At 41.4% G+C, this 15101-nt stretch overlaps 1 protein-coding gene across 3 annotated transcripts in view; it reads left to right on the top strand.

Annotated features, from left to right (window-relative positions):
• Positions 1–15101, top strand: part of SPATA6L (spermatogenesis associated 6 like) — a 93413-nt gene that overhangs the window by 48757 nt on the left and 29555 nt on the right. For 2 of the 3 annotated variants that reach the window (XM_073669132.1, XM_073669135.1), the window contains exons 7-10: positions 7166–7243; positions 7709–7969; positions 10933–11029; positions 12772–12815. In XM_073669132.1, the coding sequence (XP_073525233.1) occupies positions 7166–7243; positions 7709–7969; positions 10933–11029; positions 12772–12815 (480 nt within the window). The remainder of the gene's footprint in view (positions 1–7165; positions 7244–7708; positions 7970–10932; positions 11030–12771; positions 12816–15101) is intronic. The other variant, XM_073669140.1, reaches the window with a different exon arrangement.

Consider the following 15101-nt stretch of genomic DNA (forward strand, 5'->3'; position numbering starts at 1 on the left):
AAGACGGAAGACATGATGGATAAAGTCTTTAGCTAACTCTGATGCCGACGGGAGACCCGGCAGGGGAATAAAGTGAGCCATTTTGGAAAAGCGGTCAGCGACCACCCAAATGACCGTACAACCGGCAGAGACAGGGAGGTCCGTTATAAAGTCCATAGCTATATGCTGCCACGGGGCAGCGGGTACAGGAAGAGGAAGGAGACGGCCGGCTGGCAGATGTCTCGGAACCTTGTTGCGGGCGCAGGACACACAGGCTGAAACAAAGTCTATTACGTCCTTGTGCAGGGTAGGCCACCAGTAATGCCGGGTAATAAGCTGGAGGGTCTTTTTCTGACCAGCGTGGCCAGCTAGCTTGGACGAGTGTCCCAGTGTAGAACCTTCTCACGATCAGGTACAGTTACGAACGTCTTACCGGGTGGTAGACGATTTAGATTCACAGGGGCCACCTGCATTACTTTGGCGGTGTCGATGATGTGTTTAGGCTCCTCCTCAAGATCAGAGACCAAAAAGGATCGGGACAAGGCATCAGCTTTGATGTTTTTGTCAGCCGGGCGAAAATGAAGAATGAAATTAAAGCGGGCGAAGAACAAGGACCACCGGGCTTGGCGCGGGTTAAGTCTCTGGGCACTCTGGAGGTAAGCCAAGTTCTTGTGGTCCGTGTAAATTATTACCGGGTGAAGAGCCCCCTCGAGCAGGTAACGCCACTCCTCCAGTGCCAGCTTAATGGCCAACAATTCTCGGTCTCCTATAGAATAATTGCGCTCAGAAGAGGAGAAGAGTTTGGAGAAGAAGCCGCAGGTTACCATTCTTCCGGAAGACGACTTTTGGGTAAGTACCGCTCCGGCTTCGGAGGAGGAAGTGTCGACTTCTAGGAAGAATTGTTTGTTACCGTCCGGACGATGCAGCACAGGGGCGGAGGAAAAAGCTTGTTTTAAGGAAAGGAAGGCTTCCTCTGCTTCAGGCGGCCATTCTCTGGGATTAGCGCCCTTACGGGTGAGCGCCGAGATAGGGGCAGTCCGGGAAGAGAAGTGCGGAATGAAGAGGCGGTAGTAGTTGGTGAAGCCCAGGAACCGCTGAATAGCTTTCAACCCCTCTGGTCGGGGCCATTTCTGGATGGCAGACAGTTTCTCAGGCTCCATTCGTAGGCCGGTCTGAGAGATTATGTAGCCCAGAAACGGAAGCGAGGTCTGCTCAAAGAGGCACTTCTCATATTTAGCGTAGAGGTAGTTCTGCCTGAGCCTGAGTAGAACCTGACGAACGTCCTTCCGGTGAGTGAGGAGATCCGGAGAGAAGACCAAGATGTCGTCCAGGTACACCACCACGCAGGAGTAGAGAAGGTCACGGAAGATGTCATTGACCAACTCTTGAAAGACGGCGGGAGCGGGAGGAAGCCGCCGGGCACGGAGCGGAGAGGTGAGGGGAACGGCGTCCCTGCCTAGCAGGAGGCAGGGACGCCGACGCTACATCTGTGTACCGTGTTAACCACTAAATAGAAAAATATTAAAATTTGAGAGTCCTCAGTGGTTGGGAAGTGAAGGGGAGAAACAATTGTGGCAAGAAATATTGGAGCAGTTCCTAGATAAAGAGTGTGAAAGTTTTTTATATCAATCACTTATACGGTAATACCGATATTACCTCAATCAGAGGACAATAAAACTTATTGCCACACTCTTTATCTATGAGATGCATCAATTATGGCCACAACTGTTTCTCCCCTTCTATCAATTATCACTAATTGCTGTATTATTTTTTCCATTGCATGTGACACTTTATAGATTTTCTCTGGTTGATTGGATACGCCCTTTGTGCCTTTATATTGTCCTTGTTTGTGCTGATACCTGTTTATTTCCTTGCTTATACCCTTGGTTATACTCCCAACCTACTGACTGTGGGATCCTTCTATTTACTTCTCCTTTTTTAATACGGTGTTTTTTATACTTGTTTTAATGAATTGAAATAAATATTGATTTTATTGGCATCTATACTTTATTTATCTTGATTGGACTGCTTTAAGACTGAAGTATTGCATTTAATAGGCCCCTCTACGCCTTTGGCCTATCTGAGAACAGCATGATGTAGGGGCAATTTTGTAGAAATTTTGCTAAAATCACTGTTTTATCTGCTGCAGATCTACCAGTTCTGAATGCTGAGCTCTGTATAACCCCACCCACACCACTGATTGGAAGCTTTCTGTTTACACTGTGCATAGGCAAAAAGCTTCTAATAATTGGTGGGGCTACAAGATAGCAGGTTTACTTGTCCTCAAGCTCCTCCTGCTGATAAAACTGTAATTTTATCAAAACTACAGGAAACATCCCAATAATTGACACATCACTGGAATCAGGGTCTCTGCCCCTATATTATGCTCCTCTCAGATTAGGTGGCAAAAACCTGGTGACAGATTCCCTTTAGTGGGTCAAACATTGACTTACATGATAGCTGCTTTCAATAGGTAGAACTGGCAAAACAGTGTTCTTTACTCATGACAGAAAACTAATTTGCATTATTTTTTCCCATGGAGCATTGCCAATAAGTCCACATACATAATATATTTGTTACATGCACGCTGCTAGGTTCAGATAAGGCGAGACGGGTTTCATGAATTCTTTGGAATCCTGGGGGAACCATTACTCAGGGCGACCATAGGCTGCAGCTTCTCTCAGGCACACGATAGATTCAATTACCGATCAGACACATCTAACAAGAGTCTTTTTCAACAGTTTAACAGTGGAATTTAATCTGAAGCACGGCCAGTGTAATTCAGGGATATTACAGCCACAATTTTCATTACTGTACAGTCTGTGTTTCTTGAGCAACCGACTCCTGTATCAATACAGTACTTTCTTAACAAGGCACAGTATTACAGTCTCTTCAGTAGCATAATTCCACATAGATTAGATCTCTTAGCAGCACACTTCTATGCATACACAACCACAGGTGTTTCCTTCACAAGGACACAATAGTACACAGCATTCTTTATCCTGCATGGAGATGAAGGGGGGGGGGGGTGTTTGATGAGGGAGATGATCCCTCTGAAACAATTCCTTCCAGTTCTTATCTTCCTGCCCAATAATACTCTGCACTGTTAGTTCAGGGAGTTTATCTGACCTGTGTTTAGTTTCTCTCCTGATCTGAATCCTGTTCAGTTGCCTTCTGTCAGATCCAGATAATACAGCACCTTTCTCTTCAGCTTCAGCCAGACTACAATAACAAGTTCTCCACAATTCCCCTGGGGATCTGCTAAAACACTACCTGTCTCCTGTGTCTATGTTAACCCCTCTAGTTGCTGGATGCTTCTGAAGCACAACACTTCCTGTCTCCTGTGCTTGTTTTATTTGTAACAGTTGCTGGATGCTTTGGAAGCAACAGCACTACTTCTGCATGTTGCTTGAGAGTAAAGTAAAAATAATCCTAAAATATTCTTTAACTACATAAATAGTAAGAAACTAAAAATTGATAGTGTTGGCCCCCTTAAAAATAGTCTGGGTGAAATGGTGGATGAGGATGAGGAAAAAGCCAATATGCTAAATAATTTTTTTTCAACAGTATTTACACAAGAAAATCGCATGACAGAAAACATGATTAGTGATAACAAAAATTCTCCATTAAATGTCACTTGCTTAACCCAGCAGGAAGTACGGCGACGTCTAAAAATCACTAAAGTTGACAAATCCCCGGGCCCGGATGGGATACACCCGCGAGTACTGCAGGAATTAAGTAATGTCATAGATAGACCATTATTTTTAATCTTTAAAGATTCCATAATAACAGGGTCTGTACCACAGGACTGGCGTATAGCAAATGTGGTGCCAATATTCAAAAAGGGGACAAAAACTGAACTTGGAAATTATAGGCCGGTAAGCTTAACCTCTACTGTGGGTAAAATCCTGGAGGGTTTCCTAAAAGATGCTATACTAGAGTATCGGAAGAAGAATAACCTCATGACCCAATATCAACATGGGTTTACGAGGGACTGTTCCTGTCAAACTAATCTGATCAGCTTTTATGAAGAGGTAAGTTCCGGACTGGACCAAGGAAATGCAGTGGATGTTGTGTATATGGACTTTTCAAAAGCTTTTGATACGGTTCCACACAAAAGGCTGATACATAAAATGAGAACAATGGGGATAGGGGAAAATATATGTATGTGGGTTAAGAACTGGCTCAGTGATAGGAAACAAAGGGTGGTTATTAATGGAACACACTCAGACTGGGTCTCAGTTAACAGTGGGGTACCACAGGGGTCAGTATTGGGCCCCCTTCTTTTTAACATATTTATTAATGACCTTGTAGGGGGCATACAGAGTAGTATTTCAATATTTGCAAATGACACTAAACTCTGCAGGGTAATCAATACAGAGGAGGACAATTTTATATTACAGGAGGATCTATGTAAACTAGAAGCTTGGGCTGATAAATGGCAAATGAGCTTTAATGGGGATAAATGTAAGGTAATGCACTTGGGCAGAGGAAATAAAATGTAAAATTATACAGTGGTGGCTAAAAGTATTGGCACCCCTGCAATTCTGTCAGATAATACTCAGTTTCTTCCTGAAAATGATTGCAATCACAAATTCTTTGGTCTTATTATCTTTATTTAATTTGCTTGCAAGGAAAAAACACAAAAGAGAATGAAGCAAAAATCAAATCATTGATCATTTCACACAAAACTCCAAAAATGGGCCAGACAAAAGTATTGGCACCCTCAGCCTAATACTTGGTTGCACAACCTTTAGCCAAAATAACTGCGAACAACCGCTTCCGGTAACCATCAATGAGTTTCTTACAATGCTCTGCTGGAATTGTAGACCATTCTTCTTTGGCAAACTGCTCCAGGTCCCTGATATTTGAAGGGTGCCTTCTCCAAACTGCCATTTTGAGATCTCTCCACAGGTGTTCTATGGGATTCAGGTCTGGACTCATTGCTGGCCACCTTAGAAGTCTCCAGTGCTTTCTCTCAAACCATTTCATAGTGCTTTTGGAAGTGTGTTTTGGGTCATTGTCCTGCTGGAAGACCTCTGAGGGAGACCCAGCTTTCTCACACTGGGCCCTACATTATGCTGCAAAATTTGTTGGTAGTCTTCAGACTTCATAATGTCATGCACACGGTCAAGCAGTCCAGTGCCAGAGGCAGCAAAGCAACCCCAAAACATCAGGGAACCTCCGCCATGTTTGACTGTAGGGACCGTGTTCTTTTCTTTGAATGCCTCTTTTTTTTTCCTGTACACTCTATGTTGATGCTTTTTCCCAAAAAACTCTACTTTTGTCTCATCTGACCAGAGAACATTCTTCCAAAACGTTTTAGGCTTTCTCAGGTAAGTTTTGGCAAACTCCAGCCTGGCTTTTTTATGTCTCGGGGTAAGAAGTGGGGTCTTCATGGGTATCCTACCATACAGTCCCTTTTCATTCAGACGCCGACAGATAGTACGGGTTGACACTGTTGTACCCTCGGATTGCAGGGCAGCTTGAACTTGTTTGGATGTTAGTCGAGGTTCTTTATCCACCATCCGCACAGTCTTGCGTTGAAATCTCTCGTCAATTTTTCTTTTCCGTCCACATCTAGGGAGGTTAGCCACAGTGCCATGGGCTTTAAACTTCTTGATGACACTGCACACGGAAGACACAGGAACATTCAGGTCTTTGGAGATGGACTTGTAGCCTTGAGATTGCTCATGCTTCCTCACAATTTGGTTTCTCAAGTCCTCAGACAGTTCTTTGGTCTTCTTTCTTTTCTCCATGCTCAATGTGGTACACACAAGGACACAGGACAGAGGTTGAGTCAACTTTAATCCATGTTAACTGGCTGCAAGTGTGATTTAGTTATTGCCAACACCTGTTAGGTGCCACAGGTAAGTTACAGGTGCTGTTAATTACACGAATTAGAGAAGCATCACATGATTTTTCAAACAGTGCCAATACTTTTGTCCACCCCCTTTTTTAGGTTTGGTGTGGAATTATATCCAATTTGGCTTTAGGACAATTCTTTTTGTGTTTTTTCATTGAAGACAAATTAAATGAAGATAATATTACCAAAGAATTTGTGATTGCAATCATTTTCAGGAAGAAACTGAGTATTATCTGACAGAATTGCAGGGGTGCCAATACTTTTGGCCACCACTGTATGCTTAATTGTAAAACACTGGGCAAAACTGTCACTGAAAAAGACCTGGGTGTATTGGTGGCTGACAAGCTCACGTTTGGTGGCCAGTGTCAGGCAGCTGCTGCAAAGGCAAATAAAATAATGGGATGCATTAAAAGAGGCATAGATGCTCATGATGAGAACATCATTTTACCTCTATACAAGTCATTAGTGCGACCACACTTAGAATACTGTGTACAGTTCTGGTCTCCGGTGTATAAGAAAGACATAGCTGAACTAGAGCGTGTGCAGAGAAGAGCGACCAAGGTTATTAGAGGACTGGGAGGTCTGCAATACCAAGACAGGTTATTACACTTGGGGTTATTTAGTTTGATAAAACGAAGGCTTAGGGGTGATCTTATTACTATGTACAAGTATATGAGGGGACAGTACAAAGACCTTTCTACTGATCTTTTTACTTTGATGCCAGAGACGGGGACAAGGGGGCATCTTCTACGTCTGGAGGAAAGAAGGTTTAATCATAATCACAGACGCGGATTCTTTACTGTAAGAGCAGTGAGACTATGGAACTCTCTGCCGCATGATGTTGTAATGAGTGATTCACTATTAAAATTTAAGAAGGGCATGGATGCCTTTCTTGAAAAGTATAATATTACAGGTTATAAATACTAGATTCCTTGATAGGGCGTTGATCCAGGGAACTAGTCTGATTGTCGTATGGAGTCGGGAAGGAATTTTTTTCCCCAATGTTGAGCTTAGTGTTTGCCACATGTTTTTTTTTTGCCATCCTCTGGATCAACATGTTAGGCTATGGGTTGAACTAGATGGACTTAGTCTTCCTTCAACCTTAAAAACTATGTTACTATGTTACATATTGTATATTCTAAATATCACTTTTTTAATACCTGATATTTATATACAAATGCAATTTATTTGTGGCTATATAAATTTATATTGTAACTTTTCATCGTATCGTCGTTTTCATGGCTGTGTCAGTTCCCATAAATTGTGTTATAGAAAAGTCATATTATTTTGAACCCCGTTTTCTATTTCCTTTTCTTAAAGGGAATTGTACCTAAAATTGAGTTTTCCACTACGACGACCATCAAAGAAACGGCAAATAGTTCCCGGAAACAATCGGACGTATGTTGTATGGAGTGAATATTGGGTCGTTGCAAATTATTATTTACTTTTTGGGTATCACATTATACATGCCATCCGATCTGTGGGCAGCACGTCATAGAGCAAAAGTCACTGAACAGATTGATTTATAGTATCGTAGGAATAAATCTCGTAATTTGTATTTTTTTTATTTATATCCTTGCTCTTTCCATGTTTTTGTCCAGTAATCAGTCCTAATCAGTGATTGACAGCATCCTTGTATACAGAAATAGTTGTCCATCTCTAAGTAGGACCGCGCACTGGACTCTAAAACATAACAAGTAAAGTGCTACATCTTCCCCACTGACCTGCTCTATAACAATCTGCCAACAGATAGGACTGCATGTACCATGTGAAAGGTTCTCTTTAACTATTGCACCCTATATTTTGAGCACTTAACCAGTATTCTCCAGAAGCCTTTTCTTCTGCACTGCTTTGTTTGTCTAGTCCATGAAGACACAATCCCGGAGATCTTTGCAGAACTCTCGTAATAGGAGGTCAAAGAGTCCATCTAAAAGTTACTCCTGTCCGGAGAAGCGTTACAGCAGCCCTACTAGGTCTTCACAGTCCCGATCTCCATCACCCTATACACGAAGGCGAATGTGTGAACTGAACAAAGACAATCAGCAGCGGCTCGCTCAACTACACCTGGGCAATTATGAGTTCAAGTCTGATGCCGAGACAAGACCTCCTTTTATAGTAAGACATGTATGTTCTCAGCTGCTTACAGAAAGTTGTCCATACTCAACCTCATCAATCCACATGTATATTGTTCTGTAGAAAACTGTAGAAGCCAAATCCATCTTACTTCAGCTCTGTTTGACTTAAAGGGTTATTTTCAAAATAGTGAGTTGTCCCCTATGTTTTTTAAATATCTATATTATTATATAAGGAATTATATAGGACAAGGAATAGCTTAGTGATCTCTAGGTGTCTGACCACTCTGTACCCCCAGCGATACTGAGAATGGGGCTGTGGAACCTGTAAGCCAGGCGCTGCAGAGCCTTGTCTTGGATGGAGTAGAGGTCTTCATGCTTGACCTCTGCTTCATTTATTGTCTATGGGACTGCTGGAGAATCAGGTTCCAGAGCACCGTTCTCAAGATCTCTGGGGGCCTCAGTGGTCAGACCCCCAGCAATCAGTAAGTTATCCTCTATTCTCTATTCTATTTTAAGATTAACGCTTTGACATGAATGTGTGCCTTGTATTTATTGGCTACTTGATTTGGGTATATTAATATTAATGGAAGAACATGATTGAAGACTTATTGGGTGCAAAATGGAAGACAAATATATACAGTACAGACCAAAAGTTTGGACACACCTTCTCATTTAAAGATTTTTCTGTATTTTCATGACTATGAAAATTGTACATTCACACTGAAGGCATCAAAACTATGAATTAACACATATGGAATTATATACTTAACAAAAAAGTGTGAAACAACTGAAAATATGTCTTATATTCTAGGTTCTTCAAAGTAGCCACCTTTTGCTTTTATGACTGCTTTGCACACTCTTGGCATTCTCTTGATGAGCTTCAAGAGGTAGTCACCGGAAATAGTTTTCACTTCACAGGTGTGCCCTGTCAGGTTTAATAAGTGGGATTTCTTGCTGTTATGTTCTGCTACCAGAGCTAAGGAAAGAGAGGAGATCTGTCCCTACGATAGAACTCAGCTTAATCCCTACGATGTAACAGGGAACCTGATCCTGCGATCAGACCTGCTAAAGTCCTAAGCTAGTCTGTACGGAGACCTATAGATGTGGGGAAGGAATCCCTACAAGTACTAAGGACTGGGAGGAATATGGGACACCTCCTAACAGAAATAGTAGCAGACAGACGAACAAACAAAATATATAGAACATAGAGGTCAGTAGACCAAGCAAACTAACAGAGCAAGACACTGAGCACAGGCTAGCTAGAAAGTAGATATACAATGAAGTCCAGCAAAGCCAGAAGGGCGGAGCAGGATTAAATAGGCCAACAAGGTCATGTGACCAGCAAAGGAAAAAAAACCTAAGAGCAAGGTTCTAACACTTGCCTTATAAATTGGGTTGGGACCATCAGTTGTGTTGTGCAGAAGTCTGGTGGATACACAGCTGATAGTCCTACTGAATAGACTGTTAGAATTTGTATTATGGCAACAAAAAAGCAGCTAAGTGAAGAAAAACGAGTGGCCATCATTACTTTAAGAAATGAAGGTCAGTCAGTCCGAAAAATTGGGAAAACTTTGAAAGTGTCCCCAAGTGCAGTTGCAAAAACCATCAAGCGCTACAAAGAAACTGGCTCACATGAGGACTGCCCCAGGAAAGGAAGACCAAGAGTCACCTCTGCTTCTGAGGATAAGTTTATCCGAGTCACCAGCCTCAGAAATCGCAGGTTAACAGCAGCTCAGATTAGAGACCAGGTCAATGCCACACAGAGTTCTAGCAGCACACATCTCTACAACAACTGTTAAGAGGAGACTTTGTGCAGCAGGCCTTCATAGTAAAACAGCTGCTAGGAAACCACTGCTAAGGACAGGCAACAAGCAGAAGAGACTTGTTTGGGCTAAAGAACACAAGGAATGGACATTAGACCAGTGGAAATCTGTGCTTTGGTCTGATGAGTCCAAATTTGAGATCTTTGGTTCCAACCACCATGTCTTTGGGGTGAACTGGACCGCAGAGTGAAGGCAAAAGGGCCAACAAGTGCTAAGCATCTCTGGGAACTCCTTCAAGATTGTTGGAAGACCATTTCCTTTGACTACCTCTTGAAGCTCATCAAAAGAATGAGTGTGCAAAGCAGTCTTCAAAGCAAAAGGTGGCTACTTTGAAGAACCTAGAATATAAGACATATTTTCAGTTGTTTCACACTTTTTTGTTAAGTATATAATTCCACATGTGTTAATTCATAGTTTTGATGCCTTCAGTGTGAATGTACAATTTTCATAGTCATGAAAATACAGAAAAATCTTTAAATGAGAAGGTGTGTCCAAACTTTTGGTCTGTACTGTATGTGTGTGATATTGAAACATAGTAGTTACTACAAAGATTAATAGATTCAACCTATTTGGGGTCAGTATTACCAAACCAATCATACCCTACAAGGGGGCAGTACTCACAGGATTTTCTGGGGGAGAGTGTCTTTAGGTTGATCTGCATTATTACCGTTTGTGCAAATTCCCCCTTGGTAAAGACTATAAAAATAATGCTAATAATGAAGCCAATAGTTTTAGAACTGTGTGGCATATTTAAAAAACTGTAAAACTCAGCAGGAATAAAAGAAGAGCAAAAAAGGCTACCTTTGGCCTGATGAACAGGTCCTCTTTAAATCCCCTGCTACTCCAGCACCAGAGCTCTGGCGGTCCTTCTTCGTAATCACTGCAGCTGAATATAGACCTTGGTAGTCACGTTTCATAATTGCATGCATAACCCCTGAGGCCAATGATTGTCTGCAGTGGTCACATGGTCATATCATCACTTCCAGGTTGCAAACAAATGTATCAAAAGTAAGTGCTGCTTTTAGTTGTATTTGCTGTGACTATTTTTTCTTTATCTTGGTTTAACCCTTTAAGAATGAAATCTGTTTCACATAATAACATTCTGTGCCAAGATGTCATGTTTTCAAATGCCTCTCTATGGTCACGTCATAAAATTATTATAATTTTAACAATGAACCATTATTTTTAGATCGATCATTCCAAGCCTGTAGGTGAGAAAACATCTTCGCAGCTTCAGTCTCCCAAGTCCAGACATCATTCAGATAGTAAGAATTCTCTAATTAGAGGTAAGTACAGTCCTTATGCATACAGCATTTAAAGGGAATCTGTCAGCAGGTTTTGCTACAGAATCTGAGAGCAGCATGATATAGGGGCAGATAGCCTGATTCCAGTGATGTTTCACTTACTGGACTGCTTGGTGCAGTTTTGAATTCCTCTCTGCTGTAGATGTAGCAGTGGCCAGAATGCTGAGCTGTGTATAACTTCGCCCACATCACTGATTTGCAGCTTCCTGTGTATACTGTACATTGTCAATAAGCTGCCAATAGTCCTCTAATGATGATCTCCTACTGATAAAACACTGATTGTATTATATTGAAACTACAAGAAGCTGCTGAACAAGTGACGAATCACTGTAATCAGGGTCTTGGCCCCTACATCATTGTTGCTCTCAGATTAAATAAAAAAAAACCTACTCACAGATTTCCTTTAAACGGAACCTGACAGCAGATATATGCTGACTGATCCACATGCAACATTTAAAGGACACTGGCTGCATGATTTCAGTCTTGTGGCATGCTCACGGATTTGATCTCTTGAGTTTGTGTTCTTGTTGGGTGCAACTTTATATTCTGTCCCCCTGCTGGCATTTCCTGCTGGTGATAGATTCATTTGGATGTTCTGACATTCTATTGATGTTTGGAGCCAGTCTGTGAGATTCCAGCTAAGGGTTTTCGCTTTGCTGTTTCTTTGCTATACTTTGCGCCTATCTTCTGTTTATCATTAGGAAGCAGGCAGTATATTTGTTTACAGTACTTAGTTTATGCTTTGTTTGGTATTTCGTTATTTACTTTACTCACTCTGGCATCTTTCCTTTGTTCAGCACACTTCTCTTCTTGTAGGTAATTCACACTCTGCTCTGCCCTCTGGTTCTTTAGGAGGAACGTGAAGCAACTTGTCGGCCTTTTACTCAGTTTAAGCCAGAGTTGCCATCTCCTAGTCTTTGGTTAGGTCTATCTCTGCACCCTTAGGCCTAGGAACTGCAGTGTCAGGATAACTAGTCTACAGGAACCAGCAGGGTCAGTTGCAGTTTTTAGTGTATAACCAATTTTATTTAGTGATTTGCTACATAGACATAGCTATTCTAGGAGCTTTTAGGGGCATTCAGGATGAGCCACCGTTGAGTGGGTGCCCACCTCCGCGGTCAGGTAGGGACAGACCACGGACAGAGTAGGGCTTTTACCAGTCTGAACAGGGATCTGTCAGGTTCAGGTTTTTGTCATGCTGGTTTGTACGCTACCCTTGTGCTTGTGCAGTCATAACATGTTTATGTTATACTGTTATACTGTATGTTATACTGTAGCGTTTCAGAGAAAAACTTTGTTTCCGAGCTGCCAGAGACTAGTCGGACAGGCGGGTCTCCGGCAGCTCCTTCCTCCTGCTGGCCTGGAGTGACAGGTTTCGTTTATATATGAACAGAGGGAGAGACCTGTCAGTCACTGCTAGCGTGTGGGTTACCGGGGACCGCCTATCTGACTAGTCTCCTGTGCGGCTTGTTTCCCATCGGCCTTTAAATGATGTTTCTCTCTGAAATGCTGCAGTGAGATCATACAGCCAGTGTCTGATACATGCTCCATGTGTGGATTGGGCAGTATGCATCAGCTGTCAGGTTCCCTTTAATTACAATTCTGAGATGGTGTAGTAGTTGGTGCTAATTCATCCATCTAATTACATTTTATGTTTAACTTTTGCGGACAAAGAAATAGAATGCAAATTATTTATCTGTTTTTTTGTGGTTATATTTATACAGCATTAACATTTGACGACCTGCACTGTGATACATCAGTTGGAAAGGTAGGTTTATGAAACGGTTATTCCCATCATGGAAAGCACTGGTCTATCGCAAGGATATGTCATCAATTTTTAATCAGTGGGGGTGTAACAGCCAGGGCATACCTCTTTAAAACTTTACTAATTATATTAAACCCTTAACGTGACAGCCAGTCTTTGCCTTTATGACAAATCATTGTTTTTTTTCTTTTTTTTGTCGCATGATCCGTAACTTTTTAATTACCGTATTTTTAGAGACGTAATAACATTTGACGCAAATCATTTTAGTGCACTTTTTAACAAAATTTTATTAACTCTTCATGAGAAGAAATATAAGCAAAACAGAAATGTTGCCACTTTTTTGTGTTTTAACCCTTTCGCAACCTTGGGGTTTTTCGTTTTTGCATTTTCGTTTTTTGCTTCCCTTGTTCCCAGAGCCATAGCGTTTTTATTTTTTGGTCAATATGGCCATGTGAGGGCTTATTTTTTGCGGGACGAGTTGTACTTTTCAACGCCATTACTAGTTTTACCATATCATGTACGGGAAAACGGGAAAAAAATTCCAAGTGCTGTGAAATTGCAAAAAAAGTGCAATACCACAGTTGTTTTTTATTTATTTTTTTTACCACGTTCACTGAACACTAAAACTGACCTGCCATTCTTATTCTCCAGGTCATTACGAGTTCATAGACACCAAACATGAACAGGTTCTTTTTTATTTAAGTGGTGAAAAAAAATTCCAAAATTTGGTAAAAAAAAAAAAATAGTGCCATTTTCTAAGACCCGTAGCGTCTCCATTTTTTGGGATCTGGGGCTGGTTGATGGCTTATTTTTTGCGTGCCGGGCTGACGTTTTTATTGATAACATTTTGGGGTAGATCCGATATTTTGATCGCCCGTTATTGCATTTTATTTCAATTTTGCGGCGACCAAAAAACGTAGTTCTGGCGTTTAGAATTTTTTTCTCGTTACGTCGTTTACCGATCGGATTAATTATTTTTTTATATTGATAGATCGGGCGATTCTGAACTCGGCCATACCAAATATGTCTATGTAGGTTTTTTTTATTATTATTTTATTTTGAATGGGGCGAAAGGGGGGTGATTTAAACTTTTATATTTTTTTAATTTTTTTTATATTCTTAAAAACGTTTTTTTTCACTTTTTGCATGCTTCTATAGTCTCCATAGGAGACTAGAAGCAGCAACTGTCCGATCGCCTCTGCTACATACAGGGGATCAGCAGATCCCCTGCATGCAGCAGAAATGGTCCTGTGCTATGAGCGCCGACCACTAGGTGGTGCTCATAGCGACCAGCTCATGACAACCGCAGGCGTCTGCTGCAGACCCTGGGTTGTGATGCCCACCCATCCGTGACCCGCGATCACGTGACGGGGTCGCCGATGGGCGGGGCTTAGGACGCTCTTCCCGGAAGTGCGGCTGTCGGAGATTGACAGCGGCATTTAACATGATAACAGCCGCGGGTGGTTCGCGATTCCACCCGCGGTTGTTGCGGGCACATGTCAGCTGTAATAATCAGCTGACATGTGCTCGGTTCAGTGCGGGCTCAACGCCGGAGCCCTCACTGAACCGGGGGATTACAGCCTGTGCGTACTAATACGTCACAGGCTGTAAAGGGGTTATTAAATTCTATTTTTGTCCTGCATAAATAAAGAATAATGTTAACCTTATCCTTTACGTCAGTACGATTATGGCGATACCAAATTTATAGGTTTTTTATGCTTCATGATTTTTGTATAATAAATGCTCTGTTAAAAAAAAAAAATAATTTGTTTCTCTATTTCCATATTCTTAAAGACATAAGATTTACAATTTTCCATCAGAAACGTTGTGTGAGGAATTACTTTTTGCGTGACAAGATGACATTTTCATTGGTGCCATTTTGTTGCACCTGCGACCTATCAGTCACTTTTTATTACACTCTTTGGGAGGTATAGTTTGTCATATTTTTTTAACAGCATTTTCGGTGCAATACAAATATTAATAATAATATAATAGTTTTATAGAAAAGTTAAGAATGTGGCAATAACAAATATGTGTCCTTTTTGCAGTTTTTTTTTATCACAAATATTTTTTTTTTATTAATCTGCGATTTGAGGGGATTATTGTTCCTTTTTTTTCACACTTAAAAACTTTTTTGTTTTGATCAGATAACTTTTTATTGACATATTTCAGAACACCCCCCCCCAACCCCTCCCACCAGCCTCGGTCCCAACACAATGCCCAAACAAGGCTCCTGAGTCCTGCTATGGATCACATGTGCCATCCATTATATATAACTGTACTCCAGAT

This window comes from Phyllobates terribilis, unplaced genomic scaffold (genome assembly GCF_046119375.1).
Source record: "Phyllobates terribilis strain yellow unplaced genomic scaffold, ASM4611937v1 Scaffold_1__5_contigs__length_1240528914, whole genome shotgun sequence".
Lineage (NCBI taxonomy): Eukaryota > Metazoa > Chordata > Amphibia > Anura > Dendrobatidae > Phyllobates > Phyllobates terribilis.